The sequence below is a fragment of the Oryza glaberrima genome, chromosome 4 (genome assembly GCF_000147395.1).
Source record: "Oryza glaberrima chromosome 4, OglaRS2, whole genome shotgun sequence".
Taxonomy (NCBI): domain Eukaryota; kingdom Viridiplantae; phylum Streptophyta; class Magnoliopsida; order Poales; family Poaceae; genus Oryza; species Oryza glaberrima.
In genome coordinates this window covers 10316177-10343426 of record NC_068329.1, presented here as the reverse complement: position 1 = coordinate 10343426, position 27250 = coordinate 10316177, and the positions used below count along the sequence as shown (strand labels likewise).

At 44.8% G+C, this 27250-nt stretch overlaps 1 protein-coding gene across 1 annotated transcript; it reads right to left on the bottom strand.

The window, feature by feature from the left end:
* Positions 1-1923: 1923 nt before the first annotated feature.
* Positions 1924-2481, bottom strand: LOC127770755 (pathogenesis-related protein PRMS-like). Its single transcript, XM_052296563.1, has one exon. It carries the CDS (start codon positions 2479-2481, stop codon positions 1924-1926), a length of 558 nt encoding a protein of 185 aa, XP_052152523.1.
* Positions 2482-27250: the final 24769 nt, after the last annotated feature.

Below are 27250 nucleotides of genomic sequence, written 5' to 3'. Positions count from 1 at the left end.
GTCTCAATTTGAGAGAGATTGATCTTTCGGGGAGACAATTCACCTGGGCTAATAACCTCGAAAATCCAACTTATGAGAAGTTGGATAGAGTGTTAATGAACACTGACTGGGAGCAAAAATATCCTTTAGTTACGTGTCAAGCCTTACCTCGAGCTATTTCAGACCACTCTCCAATTATACTGAGATTCGGATCGCATGCAAATTTTGGCAATCAGCCGCCATTTCATTTTGAATTAGGCTGGCTAGAGCGGGATGGATTCTTTGAGATGGTAGCCAAAGAGTGGCAAAGCATAAACAAGGGAAGGAATCCTATGGAACGTTGGAAACACAAGATCGTCCACCTTAGGCAACATTTAAGAGGTTGGGCGCGAAGTTTAAGTGGCACATATAAAAAACAAAAAATAAAGCTTTTAGCTTTAATTGACACACTAGACAAAAAAGCCGAACACATAACTCTCTCCAACACAGAGTTAGCTTCGTTGAAGCAGGCCAAAAATGATTTGGCAAAACTGTTAAGGGAGGAAGAGTTGTATTGGTACCAGCGATCTAAGACAAATCATTTACTCCAAGGGGATAGTAATACTAAATATTATCACTTGATAGCCAATGGTAAACATCGTAAGCAGATAATTTTCCAGTTGGAACAAGATGACACTATAATAACGGGTGATGGGAATCTCAAAGAATACATCACCAATTATTATAAAGGATTATTTGGTCCTCCAGATCATAATCATGTATCTATGATAGAGGGATGGACTGATGATATTCCTCAAGTGTCCGACTTAGAAAATGACATCCTTACTGCTGAATTTTCAGAAAAGGAAGTCAAAGAGGCAATTTTTCAAATGGATCATAACTCCTCCCCAGGTCCAGATGGCTTTCCTGCAGAGTTTTATCAGGTCTTTTGGGAGATTGTTAAGAATGATCTCATGGCTCTATTTAGAGAATTTTATAAAGGGACATTACCCCTTTATAGCCTAAACTTTGGGATCATCGTGCTATTGCCAAAAAAGGCTGATGCAAAACAAATTCAACAATATAGGCCTATTTGCCTACTGAATGTCAGCTTTAAAATTTTTACAAAAGTTGGCACCAATAGGATTACAACGGTTGCTCACAAAGTCATTCTCCCAACCCAAACGGCATTTTTGCCATATAGAAATATCATGAAAGGGGTGGTGATTTTGCATGAGACTGTCCATGAGTTACACACAAAGAAAATGGATGGTATCATATTCAAAATTGACTTTGAAAAGGCTTATGACAAAGTTAAATGGCAATTCCTTCAGCAGACATTACGAATGAAAGGGTTTTCACAATCGTGGTGCAATTGGATTTCCAACTAGGTTGAAGGAGGAACTGTAAGTGTCAAAGTTAGTGATAATGTAGAAAAAAATTTCCGGACATGCAAAGGCTTGAGACAAGGGGATCCAATGTCCCCAATTCTTTTTAACATAGTGGCTGACATGTTAGCCATTCTTATTGAAAGAGGCCAAAGCCGATGGCCAAATTAGAGGGGTAATTCCACACTTAGTGGATGATGGTTTGTCCATTCTCCAATATGCCAATGATATAATAATATTTCTTAAACATGATTTTGAACAAGCAAAAAACATGAAGGCCATTCTTTGTGTGTAATATTTTTAATCTATTATTTATTTAAGATACTGCACGCATAAATTTGAGTTATCCTTGAGAATAGTGGGGTAGTAGTAATCTTTATTGAACGTTGTACTCCGAAAGTGAAATAATAGTCAAAATGGAGTATATGTGTACAGGATCTCAAATTCCAACGGAACATTCAAGACAAGCCGCGAAGAAGAAAATTAATCTGCCCAGCATATGCTAGTATCTTATTAGTAGTATTTTGTAAAAATGGAGCTTAATTAGTACATGATTGTAGTACTAGCATAGATAGGCTCAGATCAATGCCTGCCCAGCGTAGTACTCGCAGACCATGATTGTCTTGCGTGACGCGCACACGGCGACCGCGCACCCGAGCTGCTTCGACGCCGGCTGCACCATGATCTCGTAGTCCCCGCACTGCTTGCCGGCGGCGCACGCCCTGGCGCCGGCGTTGTACCACCGCCGCTCGTCCCCCCAGACCCGGATCGCGTCCTCCGGCGAGGCCCGGCCACCACCGTCGCTGAGGAAGTAGGTCACGGCGCCGCCGTGGGCCGGCGCCGGGTCCCTGCCCTTCTGCGCCTGCAGGTCGCACCCGCCTGGGCCACGGAGCCAGGTGGCGCGCTCCTTGGCGCGCCGCGCCGCCGCGCCGCTCCACTCCAGCGGCGGCGCCCCGGCCTGCCGCCGCACGTCGTTCACCGCGTACAGGAACTTCATGGCCGCGATGTGGCCGCGCGGGATCGCGGAGCGGCCGCGGCCGGCGGCGGAGGTGACGGAGGCTGGCAGGTGGTTGGAATTAGCTAGAGCTAGCAGCGATAGGACGGCGACGGCGAGGCAGGGCAAAGAAGACGACATGGTTGATTTCTTGTGGGCTCTCACACAGTACACTAGGGAGATGTGGCTATATATACTGGAAAGATCTTCTGCATGCGAAACTGATCTTAAAATTAGGTTGAAACTTTATGTCTCAAATTGATTGTTTTAGTAACCGAGTGAACTGTTGTAAGTGATTCACGTTTTATTTGAGTAACTGTGAGGTTTCTGTAGAATTAATTAGATGTGATAAATAGAAAAAGTCTGATCCAGAGACGCAAGTGAGGAAGAAGTTAGATCCCGACGTGTACATTTGGTGGATTTTCTATGTTTTAGGCCATAGTGCTTTCATGTTTATGTTTCTGGTGTTGGATCAATATAATGTTGCACTGGACATTTTGCCGGTGTATGTTTTATATTTTTGTCTTTGATTGTTTCTGAATGTGTTAGTTTTCATCAATTGAATCGGTATGTTTTGTGTGAGACCGAAATGCTTTAATCGTGATTCACCGAAATGTTTTAATCGATATGTCTTAATTTGATTCTTTAGATTTAGCTACAGTCCGAATCACTGACATCACCAAGAAGCTACAGGAATTAATTGACGGGCTTTGATCTCCAACATGGACAATGCATGATTAACCCTAATCACATGGATAGCAGTGACAAGGCTGCTCTCAGCGCCAACAAAATCAAATATAGAGTATAAAATTGCAATGTCCACATAGCAATGTGGGCAGATCATCATATTGGCCACACATCTGCAAGTGATGGTGGTAGACTGAAGAGGTAAGAGCGTCTGCCAAAGTGCGACATATATTCTAAAATGGCGCGAAAGGTTTCAAGGAGCTACACCCTCTGTCTTGAAAAGAATCAACTTCTAGTTATGAACTTGTCAAGATTCATCCCTACATGGTTTATATGGGATGGAGGAAGTTGTAAAATCAAAGTGTGTTTGATTATTATTCTGTGATGAACAATTGGCATCTGAGTTTATTGGTTTTGATATTTGGAGATTATTGGCGAAGTTGTTTTGGATATGATTGATTTTCAGGTGATGAACAGGGTTTGCTGTTTTGTCGGGTCTGGTCAGACCGGGCTGGTGAGGCCGGTCAGACCGATGCTATGCGAGCGGTCAGACCGGTCAGCCTGTGGTCTGACCAGTCGACTCTGTGTCGGTTTCGGTTTCGGGTTGTTTGTTTGGATATCCGTGGATGTTTCGTGTTTATGGCTTCTAGATAGATACTATACGTATGTAATACTGTTATTTGCTAACAATGAGTCAAGTTGGAGATAGCTTGGTCTCGGAATATGGTTTCTTTGTTTAATTCATGTGTAGGTGTCTTAATTCCTCGGGAGAGTATTGCCAGTGATGGATCGGAATTCAACTTGGAGATAAGGTGACGTCCGGACGGTCAGATATCATGCGGGATACTTAGGCTAAAGATCAATGCACGTGGTTGGTGAAGATTTCATATGACATACGATGGAAGGAATATGTGATGCGTAATCGAATTTGGAAGGAGTCCAAATTTGGTATGATTGGAATTTGTAAAGTTGGTTTCTTGTACGGAAAGGTTTTCTAGGTGGATTAGGACTTCTTGTATGAGTTTGGTTTGTGGCTTTATGCTGCATACCTCATGTATAAATAGAGGGGGAGGGTGTGGCCTTCCGATATCGCTTTTGAGAGCATTGAATTGAGAGTTGAGTTAGGGTTTCGAGTTTACTCAAAATTTTCGAGAGGAGTGCTGTTGTTGCACTTTGTAAACACAAAGAAAAGTAATAAAGTTGTCATATACATCAAGAGTTCTTTGATTTGTGTTTGCTCGGGTTCAGCGGTCTAACCGGCGAAACACCATCAGTCAGACCAGCGGCATCGCGGCGGTCAGACCGGTGGCGACTTCAGGCGACGACAGCTAATCTCGCTGGTCAGACCGGAGATACAATCTCTGTCAGACCGTCAACATTCAGGCGGTCAGACCGGCACATCTACTTCGGTTAGACCGCGATCCGTCGAATTCGAGGGTAACTTTTATTTCCGCTAAAAGTTTTGGTTTTTGGGTACACCAACCATTCACCCCCCTCTGGTTATCTTAGTTCTTGGTATTCTATCCTATAGAAGTAGCTGTTACTTCTCTTCTCACTTGTTTCTTAATGCTCTATCTATATATACGTCTATTTGAGGTGGGAGGATCAAGGGTACGTAGGATGTGGAAGATGGAATTACTAGTGTGCTTTTATACTTGGGGCGATTGCATCTGTGCCCCCACTTTTGAAGCCAATTGCTGTTTTACCCCTATTTTTTAGGGTTTGCAGTTTTACCCTCACTTTTTAAATCTAAAGCAGCCGTGTACCCCCACTTCTAGCAGCCGGTTTTAACGGTGTTAGTTCTAGAGAAAAGGACATTTATACCCTCGGTTGTTATTGCAATTTGCCCCATTTTTTCAGCTTCGTGTGATTTTGCCCCTACTTTGTGACTTCAGCTTATGTGAATAATTCAAATGTGAGAATCTGCTATGATGTTTTTGTATTTTTAACAAAAAAATCACAAAAACTAGACAATTACAAAATTTGACCGAAATTGAAATAAAATTTGGACAGCATTTCGACAGAATTTTGACACAACTAGCACAAGTCACATATAAAGCAAGCATTACAAAGTGTCCCATACAAATTAGCCACGGTACATATAAGTCATCAACCACAAGCATTGAGTGTCCACAAACATAATTGCACACTTCACATATCCACAACATAGAGGGCAAACTACCACATATTACAGTCCAGATCATATTACAAGTCTATATATGCATAAAAGTGCACAACATATAGATAGATGTACAAAAGCATGCAAACCATGAAGATTCTGGAACTAGATTGAACAGAAGTGAATTCAAGTGAAATTTTCTCAACAGTAAAATAAAAATCAGTTAATATTGGATTTGACTGAGCACCTGACAAAGTGACAAACTTCTGCAGCTAAGAAAAACTACCAAAGACTGAGTAAACGATAGCAGTCAAATAAAATTGACTTAACATGGTTGTGGAATAAAATTGAGTTAAACTTCAAACTGAGTAACTGACAAAGTGTTCAACTGAAATTGCGGTCGGGCTTGTGGCAGCGCTTGACGAGGCGGACGCTGTCCTTGGCGAACTCGCGCAGAGGGTCGACCACTGAGTCGACGGCGTCCATGGCGGCGGCCGGAGATCTCACGGGGCTTTGCGTAGAAGAGTCGCGGCCGCCGGCTGTGGACCTCCTGGGAGCGGGCGCCGGCCGGCCCTCGACGCGGCCGCCCGACCGCCCTCGACGCGGCAACTGCCGTCCTGGGAGCGGGCACCGGCGCACGCCCTCGGCTGCCTCGCGCTATCGCGCACCGCGGGCTCGCGGCCGCTACTAAATGGTTGTCAGAAGTGAGGGTAGACGACTGCTTCAGATTCAAAAAGTGGGGATAAAAATACAAATGGTTGTCAGAAGTGAGGGTAGACGACTGCTTCAGATTCAAAAAGTGGGGATAAAAATACAAGCCCCTAAAAAGTGGGGGCAAAACAACAATTGACTTTCAAATTGGGGACACAGATGCAATTGTCCCTTTATACTTTCAAAAGAATCTTGCTTAAACATGTCTTTATTTATTGGGTTCATTAGATTCATACCATTATAAATTTTATAGTTTGAAAATATGCCATTAATATTTATCTATTTGATACCATGTCATTACAATTTGGCGAGCATTGAAGATATGCCACTACATACCCTTTCACAGTTATATCTAACTTTTTAGGACCAAATTATCCTTTCTTCTCCTTCATCCCTTTCTTTCTCCTCTCTCATGTCATCCAACCAACAAACTCTGACCGTCCGACGAGGTTTATGTAGCCGGCTGCAGCCTGTAGTGGCGGACTGCACGGTGAGGACTACAGCTTGGCACCGCCGATCTCCCAATACACCTCCGCGAGCAACGCTGCATCAGTGCCCTCCACTGGCGCATCCAACGTGGTCTCGGCAAAGTTCGAAGATGCCGTCGGTGGTGGTTGGTCCGTTCACAGGCTGGTCGGTGGCGTGGACGGCAGGAGCACCCGCCACATTGTTGGAGCCGAGGTGCTGCCCAGCATGTACGAACTACGGAACTAGCCTGTACACTTACGCTCATACATGGCGTGGTTCAGTCACTTTACGTCTCTACATCTACACAGTGATACACATACATACAGGCCAATGCATGCTGTATGTTTCTGAGGATATTCCTGAATCCTAGCTAAAATGTGTGAAAGCAAGCAAGCAACTGATCTCAAGGCTGCATGCCACTAGCCACATCAAATCCTCAGGCACCCGTGGCGGCAGTGCCGACCAGTGGCATGAGGTCATTATAGAGTTCGTCTCGGTTGAAAGAGAGAAGAGAGGGGAAGGAGAAAGGAAGAAGAAAAGGGTAATTTGGTCCTAAAAAGTTATGGTAGATAATACTGTGAAGTGGTATGTAGTGGTATATCTCTAATATTTGTGAAATTGAAATGTCATGGTACCAAATATATGAATAGTAATGGCATATTCCGAAACCGTAAAATTTATAATGGCATGTATGCAATTAACCCTTATTTATTTTGTTTCTGATGAGCTATGCAAAATTAGTTAAGATGATTTTTTTTTTGTTCATTACGTTTATATTTTAAAGAAGTGTTTTGTTGTGGGACATCACCAAGCAAAATATCTTTTCTATTTAAAAATATAGAAATGTTAATATCTATTTGTGTGGTATACACATGATCATTTTTTCACATAATTTTTTCCTTCCACACATATATCCTCTTCATATCTATTTGCTTATGATGTTTATATCTTATAAGGTTACTAACCATAGAAACAAAACGTCAGGTATGTACCAAACCTTCCGTATATATAGGAACCACTCTACATGATCTTAATCATCCATATAACCCAGTGGCGGAGCCAGGATTTTAAAGTTGGGTATTCCCGTCTAAGCGCTGAGCCGCTGGCCGCCTCTACCCCTCGCGGCCGCCAGCCACCCAACCGGCCTGACCGCCTGAGCTTGGCGGAGTGGCGGGCGCCGGCCGGCGGCCGGCGCCCGCCGCGGCAGTGGCCTCCCCCTCCACGGTAGCACGGTCCAGCTCCTGCCGCCGGTTGCCGCCTCGCCCCACCGCCGCCAAGTGTTTGGAAATGGGGAGCGACGCGAGGGAGCTGAGCCAGGGAGGGATGGGTCATGGAGGGAGAGCGAGAGGAGGCCGTTTGGAAGGGTGGTGGCTAAGTGGGTCAACTGATGTCTGATGGGTCATGACGGAGTGGATCGGGTTGGTAGGAGGCATCGCAAGAGGTCGGTTGGGCTGTGTTTGAATCGAAGAATTGAGGATTTAGGTGCACTGATACGTATACATGTGTATATACTATAAGTATACCCTTTTTTTTATAAAAAAAGTTGGGTATTCCCGGGAATACCCGGGAATAATGGTAGCTCCGCCCCTGATATAACCTCTTGACAGGGCAACTGATTGAGAATCATCTGTAGTTTTGTCCACAGTCCTAGCAATATGAGGAAAATGGGCACCCCACTTTCTGCATTGTATTATAGGGTTACTAATTAAGCACCATGCATGTGTAGATTGAACGGTGGTCCCAACGTTTTTATTTTAAAGAAGTGTTTTGTGGGACATCACCAAGCAAAATATCTTTTTTATTTAAAAAGATAGAAATGTTAATATCTATTTGTGTGGTGCACAGATGATCATTTTTTCACACAAATTTTTTCCCTCTACAGGTATATCCTCTTCGTATCTATTTGCTTAAAATGTTTATATCTTATAAGGTTACTGACCACAGGAAGAAAACGTTAGGCCTGTACTAAACCTTCCAGTATATAGGAACTACTCTACATGATATTAATCATCCAAATAACCTCTTGATAGAGCAACCGATTGAGAATCATGCGTAGTTCTGTCCACATTCCTGGCAACATGAGGAAAATGGGCACCCCACATTCTGCATTGTATTATAAGGTTACTAATTGAGCACCATGCATGTGTAGATTGGATGGCAGTCCTAGTGTTATGAGGAAAATGGTCACCCTGCTATCTACATTCTCCCCAATGGTTCCCTACTCGAACACCGAGGTTCCTTTTGGGTCATGGACTTTGAGAGAATTAGACCAAAATGATTAGGTGCAATAGTCACAAATATTTGTCTATTGGAAGCATTGCCATTCCAGCCCTCTTATCCCTTTCAGTAGAGAAAGTTTTATTAGGCTAATCTTTGTTTTGTTTCTAACGATATACTGATGTTTCACCAGCTGAGCTAGCACTGTTTGCAGCCTTGGCCATACGGATAGCTTGGACTAGTGCTGAGCCAATTCTTAGTTCTTGTGCCACTTTTAGTGTAGTAGGTGCTCAGCAATTGATGGAAGCTCTTTTACCATTTTGAATCCACCTATGGAAACATTTCAAGCAGAAGTTGTGGCCTCATGGTGTCTGTCGAATACTACCGAAATATTATTTGATGGACATGGATACTATAATAATGGAGTTTCATGTTCAAGAAAGTACAAAATTCCGAAACACAAGCATAAATGGTGTTCACATTCCCATGCATTCTATTAAGCCACCTTATCTTCATAGGACAATGTAGGTACATGAAAATATAAAGCAAAACAAAAATAAATCACACTGCAGCTAAATTAGTGTTAAACTATGTTGAACTAACTGGGTTAATGGTTACTGTCAGGGTTATGGATAAGGCATACCTCCTATCCTACGATTAACCAAGTATACTAGATTGGCGCACCTTATATTCTACGATATGTTTCCGTAAGCGAGAAGGAAATATACAAGATATTATTAAAAATATCCCTACGCGCTAAAGACTATCAGAGTCCTACTCAGAAAGGATAGGGAGTATTCTATGACGTGCATGTTTCGTTGTCTTCGAGTTCTACTTGGAGACTAAGGCAACTCACGGTATAAAAGGTACACCCCGGAGGGGTTCAGGATCATCGAATCATAGAGCCAATACATCCACCATAGTTTACGAAGCCGAAGGACTCAAACCGAAGCCGTAGGGAGATCTCGTCGATCAATCTCGACAAGGATCTCACCGGTATCATTGGATTCATCTGTTCCCTTTGTACCCTGTGGTTTTTCATATCAATCTCATATAAGCTGGATTAGGGCTATTACCTCAAGAGGGGCCTGAGCCAGTATAATCCTTGTTTTTTGTTTGCTTTGATGTCGTATCATGTAGATCCTCGTACCAACGTATCCCAACACCCTATTTATCCACTCTACGGGTATCTCCCGTCGACAGTTACAAATGGATAACCCCGAGTTATTATAATGAGTCTGATCAGTTGACTAGTTTTTCCATGGAAATGTATCATGGAAAATAATAAATGATGCCAACATAAATTTGAATCTATATAGACTATATAGTATATCCCCACTAACTCATTTCTCAGAATCCACAAAAATAATAAGTAGCATGAATATTAGTGTGATAGGTGATCAGCAAATGGCACATGTTATTTTGCCATTCTCAATTCCGCTTTGAAAACATTTCAAGCAGAAGATGTCACCACATGGTGTCTGTAGAATATTACTACAACAAAAATATCTTGTAGAAACATTTTTCTAATACTTCAAAAGCATTTTTCAAATGTAGTGGTATTTTCAAAAATGCCTCATTAGTGCCTTCTAGTGAATTTGTTGTAAAAATGAAGACATTTATGTATTGCAGCTTTTATAGAAACTTTGTTTTCTCTAAGAGAGTAGAGACATTTTCTAGGGGCATTAGATTGTGCAAAAATATCTTGTAGAAACATTTTTCTAATACTACAGAAGCATTTTTCAAATGTCTTTACAATACTATGGTGGTATTTTCAAAAATGCCTCATTAGTGCCATCTAGTGAGTTTGTTATACAAATGAAGACATTTATGTATTGCAACATTTTTTATAGAAACTTTTTTTTCTCTAAGAGAGTATAGACATTTTCTAGGGGCATTAGATTGTGCGACAAACATAACAAACCATTGTGAAAAAAATAAGTGAAAACTTTATGATTCCTTGCTACTTCAAATCCTAGAACTCGACACTTCTTGAGAAGTTCATTCTTATCTTCAATGCACTAACCATCTCAACCTCATGTGACTACATGTTTAATATATGCCTTGTGTTGCTTATATCTAGTTGTTTTGCACATATTAATGTCCTAAAAAGTGCCTCTACATATGTTAGAATGCCACAAGAAAATGACTTTACATTTGAGGCAAATTCTTAATTGCCTATACAAATATACAATGCCGCTGGAATATGCAAATTTTAAAGCGTCTCTAGACTATATAGCTCTAAATGTTTAAGGCAAATTGTAAATTGCATCTAGAAAAGTGTCAATATATAAGGTTTTTGTTGTAGTGTATACATGTGCTCAACTCAACTTTTTTTTTTTAAAAAAAAAGACGTCAGCAAAGTGATGAAAATGTCAGCTCTCATATGTGGATTCCCTGAAACTAGTAACCATAAACTTTTTGATTGCCTGCTATAGTGTGATTGGCATAGTGTAGAGAGGTTGTTCATCGCGTCGAGCGAGTTTTTGCTAAAGTGGAGGATATATAATGGCCTGATATAAAGGGCAGTGATGGGTTGTTCCGATTGCAGCATGTAGAGGAACCCATTGATGTTCTTGTTAATTAGCAAGCAAGCAGGATTGTTGTTGTCGCTGTCCTCTCTGGTGCTCCCATTGTCACATGAGCTTTAGCTATATTCTGAACCACTGGCATCACCAAGAAGCCTGAGCAATTGACAGCTTTGACTCCAGCATGGACAATGCCTGATTAACCCTAATCACATGGATGGCAGTGACAAGGCTGCTCTCAGCGCCAGCAAAATCAGATGCAGAGTATGAAACTGCAATGTCCCTAGAGCAATGCGTGGCCAGATCATCATATCGGCCACACATCACCAAGTGATGGTGGTAGGCTAGAGAGGTAGCAGCGTGCGCCAAAGTGAGACATAAGTTCTGAAATAAATGGCGTGAATGGTTTCAGGGAGATACACCCTCTGTGCTAAAAAGAATCAACTTTTAGGAATGAATCTGGATTGGTTTTTTATTTGATGGAGGAATCATTTGTTTCTCTTCTTACATGTTTCTTAATGATCTCTCTATATATACGTCTATTTGAGGTGGGAGGATCAGGGTGTGTATGATGTGGAAGATGAGGTCACTAGTGTGCTTTTATACTTTCAAAAGAATCTTACATAAACATGCCTTTATTTATTTTGTTTCTGATGGGCTATGCGAAATTAATTAAGATGTTTTTTTGTTCATTACGTTTTTATTTTAAAGAAGTGTTTTGTGGGACATCACCAAGCAAAATATCCTTTTTATTTAAAAAGATAGAAATATCAATATCAGAAATATCAATATCTATTTGTGTGGTACACACATGATCATTTTTTCACACAACTTTTTCCTTCTACAGATATACTCTTCGTATCTATTTGCTTAAAACGTCAGGCATGTACTAAACCTTCCAGTATATAGGAACCAATCTACATGATATTAAATATCCAAATAAACTCTTGATAGGGCAACTGATTGAGAATTATGTGTAGATCTGTCCTCAGTCCTGGCAACATGAGGAAAATGGGCACCCCACACTTTCTGCATTGTATTATAGGGTTACTAATTGAGCACCATGCATGTGTAGATTGGATGGTGGTCCTAGCGTTATGAGGAAAATGGTCACCCCACTATCTACATTCTTCCAATGGTTCCCCACTCAAACACAGAGGTTCCTTTTTGGGTCATGGTCTTCGAGAATTGGACCAAAATGATCAGGTGCAATAGTCACAAATATTTGTCCACTAGAAGCATTGCCATTCCAGCCCTCTTATCCCATTCAGTAGAGAAAGTTTTATCAGACTTATCTTTGTTTTGTTTATAACGATAAACCGATTTTTCACCAGCTGAGCTAGCACTATTTACACCCTTGGCCATACGGATAGCTTGGAGTACTGCCGAGTCAATTCTTAGTTGTTGTGCCACTTTTAGAGTAGTAGGTGCTCAGCAATTGACACAAGCTCTTTGACCATTCTGAGTCCACCATTGGAAACATTTCAAGCAGAAGTTGTGGCCTCATGGTGTCTGTAGAATACATGTAAGCAAACCAAAATATTATTTGATGGACATGGATACTATAATAATGGAATTTTATTTTTTTTTTGCAGGTAATAATGGAATTTTATGTTCAAGAAAGTACAAAATTCTGAAACACAAGCATAAATGGTGTTCACATTCCTATGCATTCTGTTAAGCCACCTTATCTTCATAGGACAATTTAGTTACATGAATATAAAGCGAAACAAAAAATAAATCACACTGCAGCTAAATTAGTGTTAAATGTGTTGAACTAACCGTGTTAACGGTCACAAATAGATAACCCCGAGTTATTATAATAAGTCTCAGTTGACTAGTTTTTCAATGGAAATGTATCATGGAAAATAATAAATGATGCCAACATAAATTCGAATCTATATAGACTATATAGTTCATCCCCACTAACTCATTTCTCAGCATCCACAAAAATAATAAGTAGCATCAATATTAGTGTGATAGGTGCTCAGCAAATGACACATGTTATTTTGCCATGCTCAATTCCACTTAGAAAACATTTCAAGCAGAAGATGTCACCAGTCACCACGTGGTGTCTGTAGAATATTACTACAACAAAAATATCTTGTAGAAACATTTTTCTAATACTACATAAGTATTTTTCAAATGTCTTTACAATACTATAGTGGTATTTTCAAAAGTGCCTCATTAGTGCCTTCTAGTGAATTTTCTATACAAATGAAGGCATAATGTGCTCAACTTAACTGTTTTTTTTTTTTTTAAAAAGAGGTCAGCAAGGTCATGAAAGTGTCAGCTCTCTCATTTGTGGATTCCCAGAAACTAGTGACCATACACTTTTTGATTGCCTGGTAAAGTGTGTGTGGCACATGTGTAGAGAGGCTCTTCATTGCGTTGAGCGAGTTTTTGCACAATGTCGTAGATGGAGCTATGAGGAACTTTAAAAACTGTGTGGCAGTATTGTCTGACAGTAATGTTATGGTTTTTTAAATAAAGAAATTCCTCAATGTTATCATGTGACCATTATGTTTCAAATTGTTAATATTTTGAAGTAGTGACGGAAATTGGTGAAGACGGATGGCTAGTAACATTTAAAGGATATGTCGCTTTGGTGTCTACTGTCCAGGCAAGGTACATGATGAAGTTTGTTGTGGTGGTGAATATAAGAAAGTGGTGGAATGATGGTTTTACTTTCTCAAAACCCACCAGTTCAATGTGCCTACCTGCATATCTCACTTTGTTCTAGATCCAATTTGCACATACATCCCAAAACACTAACTAGAAATCTTTGAAGTGCAATAACTGATATTTTGGAATGCAAATCACAAGATTATGATAGGATCGGGTGAGCTTTCAACGGGCTGGTACGACAGCTTAGTGAAGCTAGCCCAACCAAGCTCAAGGAAGAGAACAAAGGCAACAATACATGCTCTTGGAGGTATCAAACAAACAGTAAAATCTGGCAATTGCAGTCCTTGCCACTAGTAGAGAAACGATTTTCTAGGACGAGGAGCTATTTAGTTTACAGACGGACTATTTTCACGTCCGCACGCAAAAATCGACCTCCCATTTTCGCATACGGACTCTTAAGATGCCCGCACGCGAAAATCAATTTTCACGTGCAGGCCTCTTAAAGACTTACCTACAAGTCTATCCTTCCTCCTCTTTTCCCTCCTCAACACTTCAAAATTTCATCTCATCCACCTATCCTCATCCTTATCCTTTCTATCCTCTCTCACTCTCTCACCTCTCTCTCACTCCCAGGCACGGTCCGCGCGGACAGCGGCTGGCGCGGCCGGCGGCACCACGCGGCTTGGTGGCGTGCGCGCGGCGGCTGGTGACCGGGAGCGGCGGGCTCGGTGGAGTGCGCATGGCGGCGGATGACTGTCCCCCGCCCGGATCCGGTGGTGGCGGCTGCCCCCCGCCCAGATCTGGCGATGGAGACCGTCCCCCGCCCGGATCTAGCGGCGGTGGTGGCGGGCAGGTGGGCTCAGACGGCGACGGCAATGGCAACGACGATGACCGCGACGGCTACGGCGACGATGGAGACCGCGAGGAGGGCGGCGGTGTCAGCTTTAGGGTTAGGGTTTTGTTTTTTTGGATTTTTTTTTCTCAGTTTTTTATTTTTGCGTGCGGGGGCGACATAACTACCCCGCACACGAAAATCAGATTTTTCGCGTGCGGGTGCGCCACCCGCACGCAAAAATAGCGATTTTTACAGACACTTCGTTCCAGACGGTTGGAAGATCCGCACACGAAAATCACTTTTGACCGCACGGAAAAATATTTTCTCTACTAGTTTGCTGATCTACTTCCCTACCCTCCTTCTTCCTCTACATGGTCTAAAAGTTTCCAGAACCTTCTAGTCTTGTGCCCATATATCTTCTACCTCCAACCTAGGGCTGTCAACGAGCTGAGCTCGAGTCATCCTGCCTGTCTAGGCTGGAGCTCGAGCCGAGCCTAATCCTCCTAGGAGCTTTTAAGTAGGTTCAACTTGAGCTCGGTTAGGCTCATGAGTTTGACTGAGCATATGTCAATGCATATTTTGATGTTAATATTTTAGAAAATAAATAATTTTAAGTTAACAATACTAAAGAAAAATGTTAGAAGAACATAAGATTAATATATAATACCAAAACAAACTTATTTTTACATAAATATACACTAATTTATTCTTAACCTACTACCTTGTTATATAAAATATAAAAAATCAAACATACATCTAGGCTCGTGAGAAGCTCGAGCTGAGCCAAGCCAAGCTCGAATCAAGTCTGAGATGAGCCGAGCTCGAGCAGCTCATGAGTCTCAAGCTTTTTTGACTGACCTACTCCAACCCCACTACTGTACTTGAAGCAACTAACTGCTTCTTTCAACCCTCAAGCACTTGTTCGTTGTACTGATACCTATTAATATTTTAGTTGGCAAAGTGGGTTCCTAACAAATTTGTATCAGAGCCTCTTCTTTCCTAAACAAATTCTCTGCCAAAACCACCCCATGTTCACCATGACTAGCCGTGGGGAGAAGATAACCAAATTGTTGGAGAAAGTCCATGTGGTGAAGAACAACAATCATGGAGGATATTACCACCCAACCACGGCCATCTTCGAGGTGGCATCATCTCAACCACCCATGGAATCGCCTCCTATAGCACCCACCATGTGCTCGGCTTGCCGCAATAACAACTTCACATAGGTGAGCGAGTTCAAGCCGCATCAATGAGGATACCGTTCCAATTGTCACCTTGGAGCTTGAGGATGGTAAGGACAAGGATCGCGTTTCCTACATTGTCACCAAGGACCTTCCCAAAGTCATGCCTAAGAAGTGTTCGATTAAATGCACCAGCCTCGAAACTAACCCTGACCTTGAAACCCCTGATTGTTCCAAGGAGACGGATGCCAAGAGTTTGATGTTGGGTGTCGACGTCAAGGGTGGTACCGATGAAGTCGTGGTTTTGTTCCAAAACAAGGCATGTGTGTCCAAAGACATTGTTGTGTTCATCCAATCCGTGAGTAACTTGGCACCGATATCAATTGCTGATATAAACCAGAACACACTTATGCCGTGTTTAATAATGGGCCTTGATGTCAACACCATCGCTTGTAGTAGGTTCATTCCTTCTCATGGCTAGGCCTCTGGGGGGTAATCATAGATTCGATGGAGTTCATGGGCTGAAGCTTGACACCGTAATCAATGTGGAAAATGAGATGTCCAGCAGGTGCTCGATGAAATGCACCAAAGACGACAAGAAGTTGCTGATGGAGTATCCAAGAGAAATCCATGGCCACCTCCTTACTTAGGTGGTGTGGTTCGAGGATGGGTGTTGTGGCATGCGCGTTGGCCAGATTCAACTCATGTTGGGCCACATAACAATTGGTGCCACCATGGCCACAACCGATTTGACCATGCCCTCCACCACAACAAGCAAGTTTCTAATTGGTGCCTTTTCAAGCTATAAAACGGGAGTGTTGGAGAAAATTCCTTCTATACCCTTGAAAGCTTATCCAATCCCATCTATGCCCCCGAGTTTTGTCCACTCCCTTGTATGCCCCTGAATTTTGGTTTTGATCCCTTTTATACCCATTCCATTAGTTGACCATTTAGTTGAATGTTTAATTTCAATAAAAAGGACCTTTTTCCCTTAGACATGAAGGAAATCTGGAAATTAAATTGTAGACTAGCTATACTCTTGGAAGTGTATAATTTTGTTATATAAGACTATTATATTTATGACTTTATTGTACAAGGTATTATTCATGGAAAAGTTTATTTTTACATAATGACATAAAACTAATATTTATTTACTTATTAAAAGAGTATATGTAGCATTTTTTATGATAGTTCAACATATTTTCTCCTGTTGTATATATTATATAGGAATGCTTTCCAAAACTATATTTATCATTTAAAAAAAGTGCTACACATACTTTTTAATATATATTATTTTTTTATGTACAACAAACTTATGCATATGATAATCACACAACAAATTTTATACTTCCAACAATACAGCTTACAAATTTCTACATATTTCTCACATATTGAAGGATAAAACTGACTTTTCTATACCTATTAAACGGTCAACTAACGGTCAATTGATGGCAAGGGTATGGAAGGGATCCAAATCAAAATTCAAAGGTATACAAAGGAGTGAAGAAAATTCAGGGGCATAGAAGGGATCGGCTAAAATTTCAAGGGTATAGATTTGGAATGAGTGGACGAAAATAAGGAGTATTGCAATTGATGCTAGCTTTGAGCAGGAAATGCACGAGTGTTTGGATCTTGATTTTGCTTCGCAGTTACCATCCACTGAATTTTTGGGGCCGTTGTTCAGGTGCTGTCCAAATGGAAGGAAGGGAGTAACATCACTACCACAATCTAATCAATACAAGCAAAGGGACATCACAGAAGAAATGAAGTCAACACTATGTCCATATCCTAAATGCAATTGTGATGCTTTGCTGAAATTATGCTCACGGATATTGCGCTATAAAAAATGGGTGGTAACTGCGAAGCCAAATCAATATCCCAATACTTCTGTCATGTTCCTACTTCCTAGCACGGAGCAGAGTGGAGACATGGATTATAGGAACCATTTTTATGATAATATCACGAATGAAACCATGGCTGGAAGCAAATCACCCGGCCAGAATGATGAAAGTGATTTGTTAAATGTGAAGGTAACTTTTTATGCCATGACACTTCATGTTCAGTCATTAGATCTAGGAGGTTACAACTTATTGGCTTGGGAATTACCTGAATTTAAAGCAAAGGGGATTGCTAGGACCGGTGGCCGGCAATGGGCCAATACAAGTTGAGTTGTTGTATTAACTCACTATGGCTGGTCCAAGCAAGCACAAGGAAGAGAACAAAGGCAACAACAACTGCTTTTTCAAAGGAATTGAACAAACTTTTGGCCTTGTACTCCTTCCATCTTCTAACACCAACTCCACTACTGTACATAAAGTACTTTTGTTCTTCCAACCCTCAATTACTTTATGTACTGACACCTGCTATTATTTGAGTTTGAGAGGTGGGTTCCTAATGGATTCCAACCCAACGCTAGCTAGAAAGTACTAAAATATGAAGATACTTGTGAAAACTATGTATAATGATTAATAAACTGATGTCGGCCAAATATAGAAACTCCTTGGTTGCAATGTACACCACCGTGAAGTACAGAATATTCACACACTATGAAAAATTTATCACATAAATTTTAAATAGTGTAGAGTGTTTCCTTGATGACTTCTAGCTTGTGAACTGATGTGCAATTAACAATACACCATAAAACCACACTGATTAGTGTAAATAAATTAATATCAATGGCTAATGTTGATTTCAATGTGAAATCAGATTTGTTTGGCAATGCTGCCTCAGCAGTGATGGTGGTAGGGGAGCATGTCCATGGAAAGATGTTACTGTCAACTATGGTGAAAACAAGGAAGTTATGCATGGCAATTTGTATTCATGGTGGAATAGAATCTATTTAACTAGTACTCCCTCAGTTTTATAATATAAGTCATATAGTTTTTGTCGACGGGTGATACCCGTAGACCGGATATAAAGGGTATTGAGGTACGTCGGTACAAGGATCTACGTAGTACGACATTGAGCAAACAGAAAACGAAGATTTATATTGGTTCAGGCCCCTTGACAGGTAATAGCCCTAATCCAGTTGATATGGGATTATATGATGGAAATCACAGGTTACAAAAGGGAACGATGGAACCCGATGAAACCGTCGAGAACGTAATCGAGTAGGTTCGACTAGCTATCTCGACGATTTGACTCCTGCAGGCTCCGACTTCGTAGGCTGTGGTGGTTGTGTTGGATCTGAGATTCCTCTCCCTTAGGTCCTCCTAGGGAGTCCCTTTTATATCGCAGGTCGGGCGGTTTCCAAGTCCAACTTGGAGACATCGGACCCTACATGATACATTGATGACCCAGTCCTGTCCGAGTTGAACTCTTATTCTCTGCAACCTCCGTGAAGGATTTCCTTATTGTATACGGAAAACGTCCATGTATGCGCGGGCATGCCACATCGACATGTGATGTGTATCGAAGGGTAGAGGGTATGCCTAACCCGTAACCCTGACAGTAGCCCCTGACTTCTGCTTAAATGAACTCGTGTAACCAATTGCGGCTTCTGATGTCGAGACTGATGTCATTCTCGGTGTGGGAACTGTAGAGATAGGACATAATCGAGAATACCATGTGAAGCCCAACGGTCATGAGTGAGTTTAAACTGAAGTCCGAAAAAACTGCCGCGCGTAACGAATCTAGAGATTTCCGGCGGCCATCTCTCTCCTTTCCTTGAAATTCGCACCGTCGGTAGTGCGCTTATTTAAGGGAGTTTTGGGGATTCATCTTGAAGTCCGCCTGTTGCGGAAAAACCCTCCAGCTTCCAAACACACTTCGTCTTCTCCGCTCCTGCAGGAAATCCTAGCTCGTCACTTTCCGTCCCTTCTCCGGCGATCCTCCGGCGGCGATGGATCTCGGCAAGTCTACCTCCACCAGCGCGTCGCTGAAGAAGCTACAGGAGGACGGCGCCCTCCCCGGCCGCGGAACCATGGAGAGGGAACCAGGAGGTATTGAACCTGAACCCGTCCTGGGTCGAGGACTACATTCTGTGTGGCTTTCTTCCTCCGCCTTCTGAATTTCTTCTCTTGGTCTTGAACTTCTACGGCCTTTCTCTACTCCATCTGAACCCCAATTCCATCGCCTTCCTTAGTATCTTTTCACATCTTTGTGAGGCCTACATTGGGGTAGAGCCGTTTCTCGACCTCTTTCGCTTCTACTACGAGTTGCGTTGGATGGAATCGACCAGGGTATCTGGATGTGTGGGTTTCCGGCTTCGGGATGGCCTGAAGTCGCGATATATCCCCTTCCAGTGTCCTTTTTTCTTGTAGCAAATGGTGGGCGATATGGTTTTATCTTCAAATAGAGGATTCAGATCCAATCTTTGCCATTCCTGATGAACAACCAGACAAGATCTCATCTTGGACCGCAAAACCCGCCTTGACCCCTTCTCTTCAATCGTTCATCGATAACATCGATGAGCTCCGAGCGCAAGGGTTGTCGGGGTACGAAGTCGCTGCCGACTTTGTTGGTAGGCGGATCCAGCCGCTCCAGGCTCGTGCCCACCCAGCCTTTGACTACTCTGGGCCGGAGGACACAACTTGGGTCTCTCCACGGGGTATTTTTCTTGTGTTTAATTCGACTTCCTTGTGTGCATGTCCCTCCTGACTTACCGAATTCTGGTTCTCGGCCTACAGGTTTGAACAGCGAGACCGTGGAGCGTCGCGTCGGCCAGTTGATGATCAGTGGCCCGTCGACAGCGAGCGACGTCCCCGTCCCCCTTTGCGACAAGGGGAGGGCTGAGCGCGAAGCCGCAATCAACGTGAGTGTGTTCGCCGACGCCTTTATTTTTGCTCCTAGATCACATAATAGTTTCACATGGTGCAGGCTCTTCGTCTGACCGACATGATTGGACCGCTCGTGGACCACCAGGCAGCGGCCTCGTTGAAGGAGGGCGTCGTCCAGGAGGTGTCCGATATGGCCGTTGGCGCTACTGCCACGACTAGTGGCAGTCGCGTCCCAAGAACAGGGAGAAAGTTCACCTCCGTGCTCAGCAGCCGCCGGAGGGCGTCCTCCCCATTGGTGAGTCTCTTGATTTGTTGACTTCGTTGTCAGAAGATGTCCCTCTCAGTTCGTACTCGGTTCACTTAGGCCGTGGATGCGTCACCGCCACCTCCACGATGGCAGATGCTGGTGACGCTGGGCGAGAAGTAAGTAGACGAAAATCGAGATCCTTCACTTGTTTGAATTCTGGCGACTCGCCTTGAGGGCTGGACATGATGATCCTGTGCAGGTCGGCGCGGGCGAAGGCGGCGCAAGACAGGTCTGGAGGAAACTCCAGCGCATCTCTTGCGGTAGCCTCACCCGATGTCGTAATCGCGCCCAGGAGCCCTGAAGTGACGCCGAGCGGCCCAGCCCGTGATGTCGGACCTGCTCGTAGCCCGCCTGCTGACGTCCTCACCTGGGGGGAGCTCCAAGTCGAGATGAGGCGCATCCTCGAGGCTGGCGCTCGCGGCATAAGTCCCGAGATTGCGGAGGCGAGGGCAGCGGCGGCGTCGTCGGCGAACGAGCGTGCCGACAAGCTGGAGCGCAACCTGGCGGAGGTTCATGAGGACCTCCAGAAGATGAGGGAGCTAGTGGCCGGCAATGAGCGACAACGGCGGGGACTCGAGAACCGGATGTCGGAACTCGAGAACAACCTGTCGGAGATCCGCGGCTCGTTGCGAGTCACCTACACCGGTCTACACCAACTTGCCGGGGAGTGTGCTGTCACAACCAGCATCCCGGCGAACCCCGACGAGTTCTCGCTGACATCTTCACTCGCGGAACTAGCCACGACGATGGAGGCGATACCCTCCAAGCATGCGGCGAGGATCATGGAGGAAGTGTCCAACGGGATATATACCGGAGCGTGTCACGTCCTTGCGTGCGTGAGGCTAGCGCACCCCGAACTCGATCTTCAACAGATCTTGGTTCAGGGGACGGCCAACGACGCGCGCAAAGGAGTGATGGAAGAAGTCGGCGAGCTGGGAGAGTCTGTTCTCCCGCTCTTCGAAGAGTAGGACCTAAGTTCCTTTGTAATAGATTGTGCATCAAAAAACCTTTGTTGGCTTCAACTGTCCTTGTTCGTGCAGTCATCACCTTGGCCTCGTTTAGCACTTTGATCCTGAGTAGTTTTTGTTGTCTGTTGTAGAGATGTCGACGTCGAGGATGTCCAACAGCATGGGCAGCCTGAGTCACCAGCGGTGTCTCCGGATCTTGCGTCTGAGGCACGCGCATCGCTAGACAACGTGGCTGAGATTTTACCCGCGAGAACGACGACGACTTCCTTAGGTTGGTGGTCTCTTCATCCCTTTTCGTTCCTCCGACTTGATCAGCCGTGTTCCCGAGAAGGAACAGCAGCTTGACTTGGTTGCCTCCGTATTGAACAGATCTCGAGAAAGCACTTGTTGACCAAGATCGTCGTATCCAGTATTGGAAGATGAAATTTGAAGTGGCGGAACTCGAGAGAACCATGCTAGAAGTGAAGAAGGAGCAGGCCGTGGAAGCGCTCCGAGGTCGTGAGGTGTGGTTCAACTCATATTTGAAGAGTTGCTGCACGTCCTTGGCCCGAGTTTGTAGAGAGCTCCGAGTACCCCGTGGAGATCCCGAGGAGTCGGCGGCCGGATATATCTCGTGGCTGAACGGGGCCTGCGCACAACTCGATGGCATCGGCAAGCGCCTTGACGAAGCGCTAAAGCAAGAATGCCGTCGATCAAGCCGATATGCGGGAGGGCACGTGCTGGCTTGCATACGAGATCATCGTCCGCAGCTGCACCTCGAGTTCCTTAATGAGCGGTTTACTCGTTCTCGGAGGACTCCGGGGGAGATAGACCGCCTAGCGAAGTCGATGGCGCCGCTGGCGGAGAAGGTTTTCCAATCTATGGACTGGCGTTGGCCTTTCTGGTAGACTTTTTTGCCCTATAATAGATGTCTCGGGAAAAAAGTGTAATATAGTTTTGGACTTGTATAGAATTGTAAGAAGCATCATATAAAATAGAAAAGAAATCTATCTTGATGGGTCCTTCTTACTCTGAATGTGGTGTGTAAGAGTGCCTCCTCAGTTCCTGACTTTAGCTAGTCGTTTGAGTCGTACACTCTCCCTAGCCCCCAGCCTTGTCGTCGAGGAGTTTTTCCCGGGGACAAGGCTGTTGGACCTTTGACTTGCCTTGGTTAAGAAAGCATTGATCCTAGCCCCCAGCCGTGAAGTTGGAAAGTTTATTTCCGATTACACGACATGGTTAATACGCACGGCGATAACTCTTACACGACCAGATCTTACATGGTCTTTCGTCTCTTATGAACCGACAAGGCCTTATCGGCTCTGGGCGTCCCCAGCCGAGGATCCCTTAAGTTCCTCGGAGGCCTTGTCGAGATGGCGTAAAGGGTCATGAGGATAGGTTTCAACGCTAGGTGTCATCTGGGTAAGGGATCATCAGGTAGGAACACTGTGATTGTAATAAGCGCCTAAAAATAGGCTTTATTGATACTGTAAGATATCTTACAGGTATGGATTGTATTGACTCATACGTAGAATTTACGTAATTGGTCAATGTTCCAAGAATTTCCCAACTCGCGGCCATCGCCGTCTGCAATTTTGAATGCGCCTGGCCGCAAGACTTGTGTGATCGTGTAAGGTCCTTCCCATTTGGGTGAGAGCTTGTTTCGCCCTGCTTGGCTTTGAACCCGTCGGAGGACGTAGTCGCCGATCGAAAGTATGCGTGCTCGGATGCGCTTCTCATGGTAACGGCGGAGGGCTTGTTGGTAAGCGGCTGCTCAGATGGCAACTCGTTCGCGATGTTCTTCGAGTAGATTCACATCGTCGCTTCTCAGCTCCTCCTGATCCTCGTCGGAAAACCTCTGTACTCATGTACTTTGATGTCGTAGCTCACTCGGGAGCATGGCCTCAGAGCCGTACACGAGGAAGAAGGGTGTTTCCTTGTTAGACGTCGCCGGTGTGGTGCGTATGGCCCATAGTACTGATGGGAGCTCTTCGACCCATTTCTTGCCTATCGTAGACACGGGTCTTGATCCCTTGTAGCACTATGCCGTTTGCCCTTTCGACTTCTCCGTTGCTTTGAGGATGGGAAACTGAAGCTAAACATATTTTGACTCCCAGCCTGATGCAGTAATCCTGAAAGTCGGCGCTGATGAACTGGGAGCCGTTGTCGGTGATGATGCGATGTGGTAGTCCGTATCTGCAGAATATCCCTTTGATGAATTTGATGGCATTGTCGGCTTTAATTTCTCCCGTGGGTACCGCTTTGATCCATTTAGTGAATTTGTCGATTGCCACGAATAGGAACCTGTAGCCACCCTGTCCTCGTGGGAATGGCCCAAGTATATCTAGCCCTTAGCACGAGAACGGCCAAGTAAGACGGATGGTCTGCAGCGCTTGTGTGGGTAGCTTTGAGTGCTTGCTATGGAATTGACAGGCCTCACACCGCTGGACTATGTCGCATGCATCTCTAAGGGCGGTTGGCCAAAAAAACCCTTGTCGAAAAGCTTTCCCGACCAACGTGCGACTGGCGGCATGTGACCCACAAATGCCTTCATGTATGTCAATGAGGAGTTTTTTGCCGTCGTCGGACGAGACGCATTTGAGAAGTACCCCGTTTGGCGCTTTCTTGTATAGATCGTTGTCGATCGTGCAATAGATCTTTGCCTTAGGGTTATTTTCTCAGCTTCTGCGTCGTCTTCGGGCAACTCTTCGCTGTTAATGAGTTTGATCAATGGGGTGCGCCAGTCGTCTGTGGTCTCGATGTCGGCAATGGCGCGTTCTGCCTCTGTGGCCTCCGAGCTAATGTCGAGGGTATCTGGGTTAATTTCACCGCTGACCTCTTTTACTGATGGCTTTGTCAGGATGTCCAGAAAAGTGCCGGGCTCGAGCGGTTCCCGTCTAGATGCACGCCGTGCTAGATTGTCAGGCTCGATGTTGTCCTTGTGGTATACGTGTCGGACCTCGATCCCATCGAACCTTTTCTCCAGCTTCTGCGGGATACTTGGACAATTCGGGGTTAGAGCATTTATAATCTTTGTGTACCTGGTTCGCGACTAGTTCGGAGTCCCCTTTCATGATCAGTCGTTTGACCCCAAGTGCGGCTGCAGGTCTTATCCCGGCGAGTAGTCCTTCGTACTCAACTGTGTTATTGGTTGCCCTGAAGTTGAGGTGGATTGCGTGCTTGAATTGATCTCCGGAAGGAGATGTCAAGATGAATCCTGCCCCTGCTCCTTGGTTGTTGAGCGCGCCATCGAACGCCATTGTCCACGTTCGTTGCCGATTTAGTTGTCTGATTTGTTGTCAGGCATCGTCCAATCGGCTACGAAATCGGCGAGTACCTGGGACTTGATGGCTGTTCGTGGCACAAAGTGGACGTCAAACTGACTTAGCTCGACTACCCACTTCGCAATGCGGCCGACAACGTCTTTGTTCCTCACGACTTCACCGAGGGGGAAAAAGGAGACAACTGTGACTCTGTGGGCCTGAAAGTAGTAACGCAACTTTCTTGATGTCACGATTACCGCGTAAAGCAACTTTTGCATCTGTGGGTATCTTGTCTTTGTGTCATGGAGAGCTTCGCTGACATAGTAGACTGGTCATTGTATTTTCTCTCTCTCGACAACAATGACAGTGCTAACGGAATAAGGTGTGGCGGCAATATAGAGGAATAATTCTTCATTAGGTTGGGGAGCAACGAGTACAGGGGGGTTTGATAGGTAGTGCTTGAGTGCAATGAATGCCTCTTCGGCTTCCTGTGTCCACACAAATTTGTCTTGCTTCTTCAGCAACGCGAAGAAGGGTTGTCCTCGTTCTCCCATCCTAGCGACGAACCTGCTTAGTGCTACCATGCATCCGGTTAGCTTTTGTACTTCCTTGAGTCTTGTGGGTGACTTCATGTTCTCGATTGCTTTGATCTTCTCGGGGTTTGCTTCTATTCCTCTGCCAGAGACGAGGAAACCGAGTAGCTTGCCCGACGGTACTCCGAACTTGCACTTCTCTGGATTGAGCATGAGGCGATATCGTCGGAGGTTGTCGAACGTTTCCCGTAGATCGTCAATCAATGAGTCGCTTGTCTTAGTCTTGACAACGATGTCGTCGACGTATGCTTCGACGTTGTTGCCGAGCTAGTCGCTAAGTGCGCCCTGGACCGTGCGCTGGAAGGTATTCCCTGTGGTTATCAGTCCGAATGGCATCTTGACGTAGCAGAATACCCCGAACGGCGTTATGAATGTTGTCTTCTCTTCGTCCTCCTTCGCCATGCTGATTTGGTGGTAGCCTGAGTAAGCGTCGAGGAAGCTCAACAGCTCACAGCCGGCTGTTGAGTCCACCAGCTGATCGATTCGAGGAAGAGGGAAGTGATCCTTGGGACACGCCTTGTTGAGGTCGGTGAAGTCGACGCACATTCTCCATTTTCCGTTGGCCTTCCGCACCATGGCTGGATTGGCTAGCCACTCTGGATGAAGTACCTCTCTGATAAAGCCAGCTTTAAGAAGTTTGTCGAGCTCTTCTCGTATGGCTTGTTTTCGGTCTGGTGCAAATCGCCGTAGTCTTTGCTTTACTGGCTTGGCATCGGGTCGCACCATGAGTTTGTACTCGATCACCTCCCTGGGGACCCCCGGCATGTCGGACGGCTGCCAAGCAAACACGTCAGCATTGTCGCGGAGGAAGGTGACGAGCGCAAATTCCTATTTCTCGCTTAGTGATGCCCCGATCTTGACGGTCTTGTCGGGGTTAGCGCTAGAGAGTGGAACGGTCTTGATCGCGCCGTCTGGCTTCGGCATCTTGTTTGTCTTGGCCACTTTCTTGGGTTGCTCAGTTGTAGCGGGTGGGCTAGGCGTGTGCTCGACCATGTCGAGGCTCCGCTTGTCGCACTGTACCGCTAACTTGGCATTCCCTTGAATAGTGATTGTTCCTTTTGGTCCCGGCATCTTGAGCACTTGATACGCGTAGTGAGATGCGCCATGAACTTCGCAAGTGCAGTTCTCCCGATGATGGCGTTATACGCTGTATCGAATTCAACGACATCAAAAGTAATCTGCTCCGTTCGGAAGTTGTTCGCTTGGCCGAAAGTCACAGGTAACGTAATTTTGCCCAATGGTTTGGACGAGGATTGAGGAGTAATTCCATGGAAGGGTTGATCGGTGGGTGTCAACTCGTTTCGTGGGATTCCCATCGCGTCCAAAGTACTGGCGAAGAGAAGGTTGATTGAACTGCCACCGTCGATGAGGACCCACGCGACCTTGATGTTCCGAATAATGGGTTCGACCACGATCGGATAGCGTCCTGGGATGACGGCAGTATTGAGATGGTCTTCTTCCGAAAATTCAATCTTCTGTTCAGACCACTTCATCTTGGGTGCAGCCCCCTGCGATGTCGAACAGACTTCACGTTCGACCTTCTTGTATTCTCGTTTTGAGGAGTACGCTGTGGAGCCTCCGAAAATGTGCGGGACGTGGAGGTCAGAGTCTGGATATGCAGAATCCGATTCCTGAGCAGCCGCTTCCGCATCCTTCTCGATTACTCGTACTCTCTTGCCTTTTTCAAACGCCATGTGCTTCTTGAGCG

Bases quoted from the DNA above. Each gene is read 5' to 3' on its own strand.
- LOC127770755 (XM_052296563.1), bottom strand. From the start codon at position 2,481: ATGTCGTCTTCTTTGCCCTGCCTCGCCGTCGCCGTCCTATCGCTGCTA.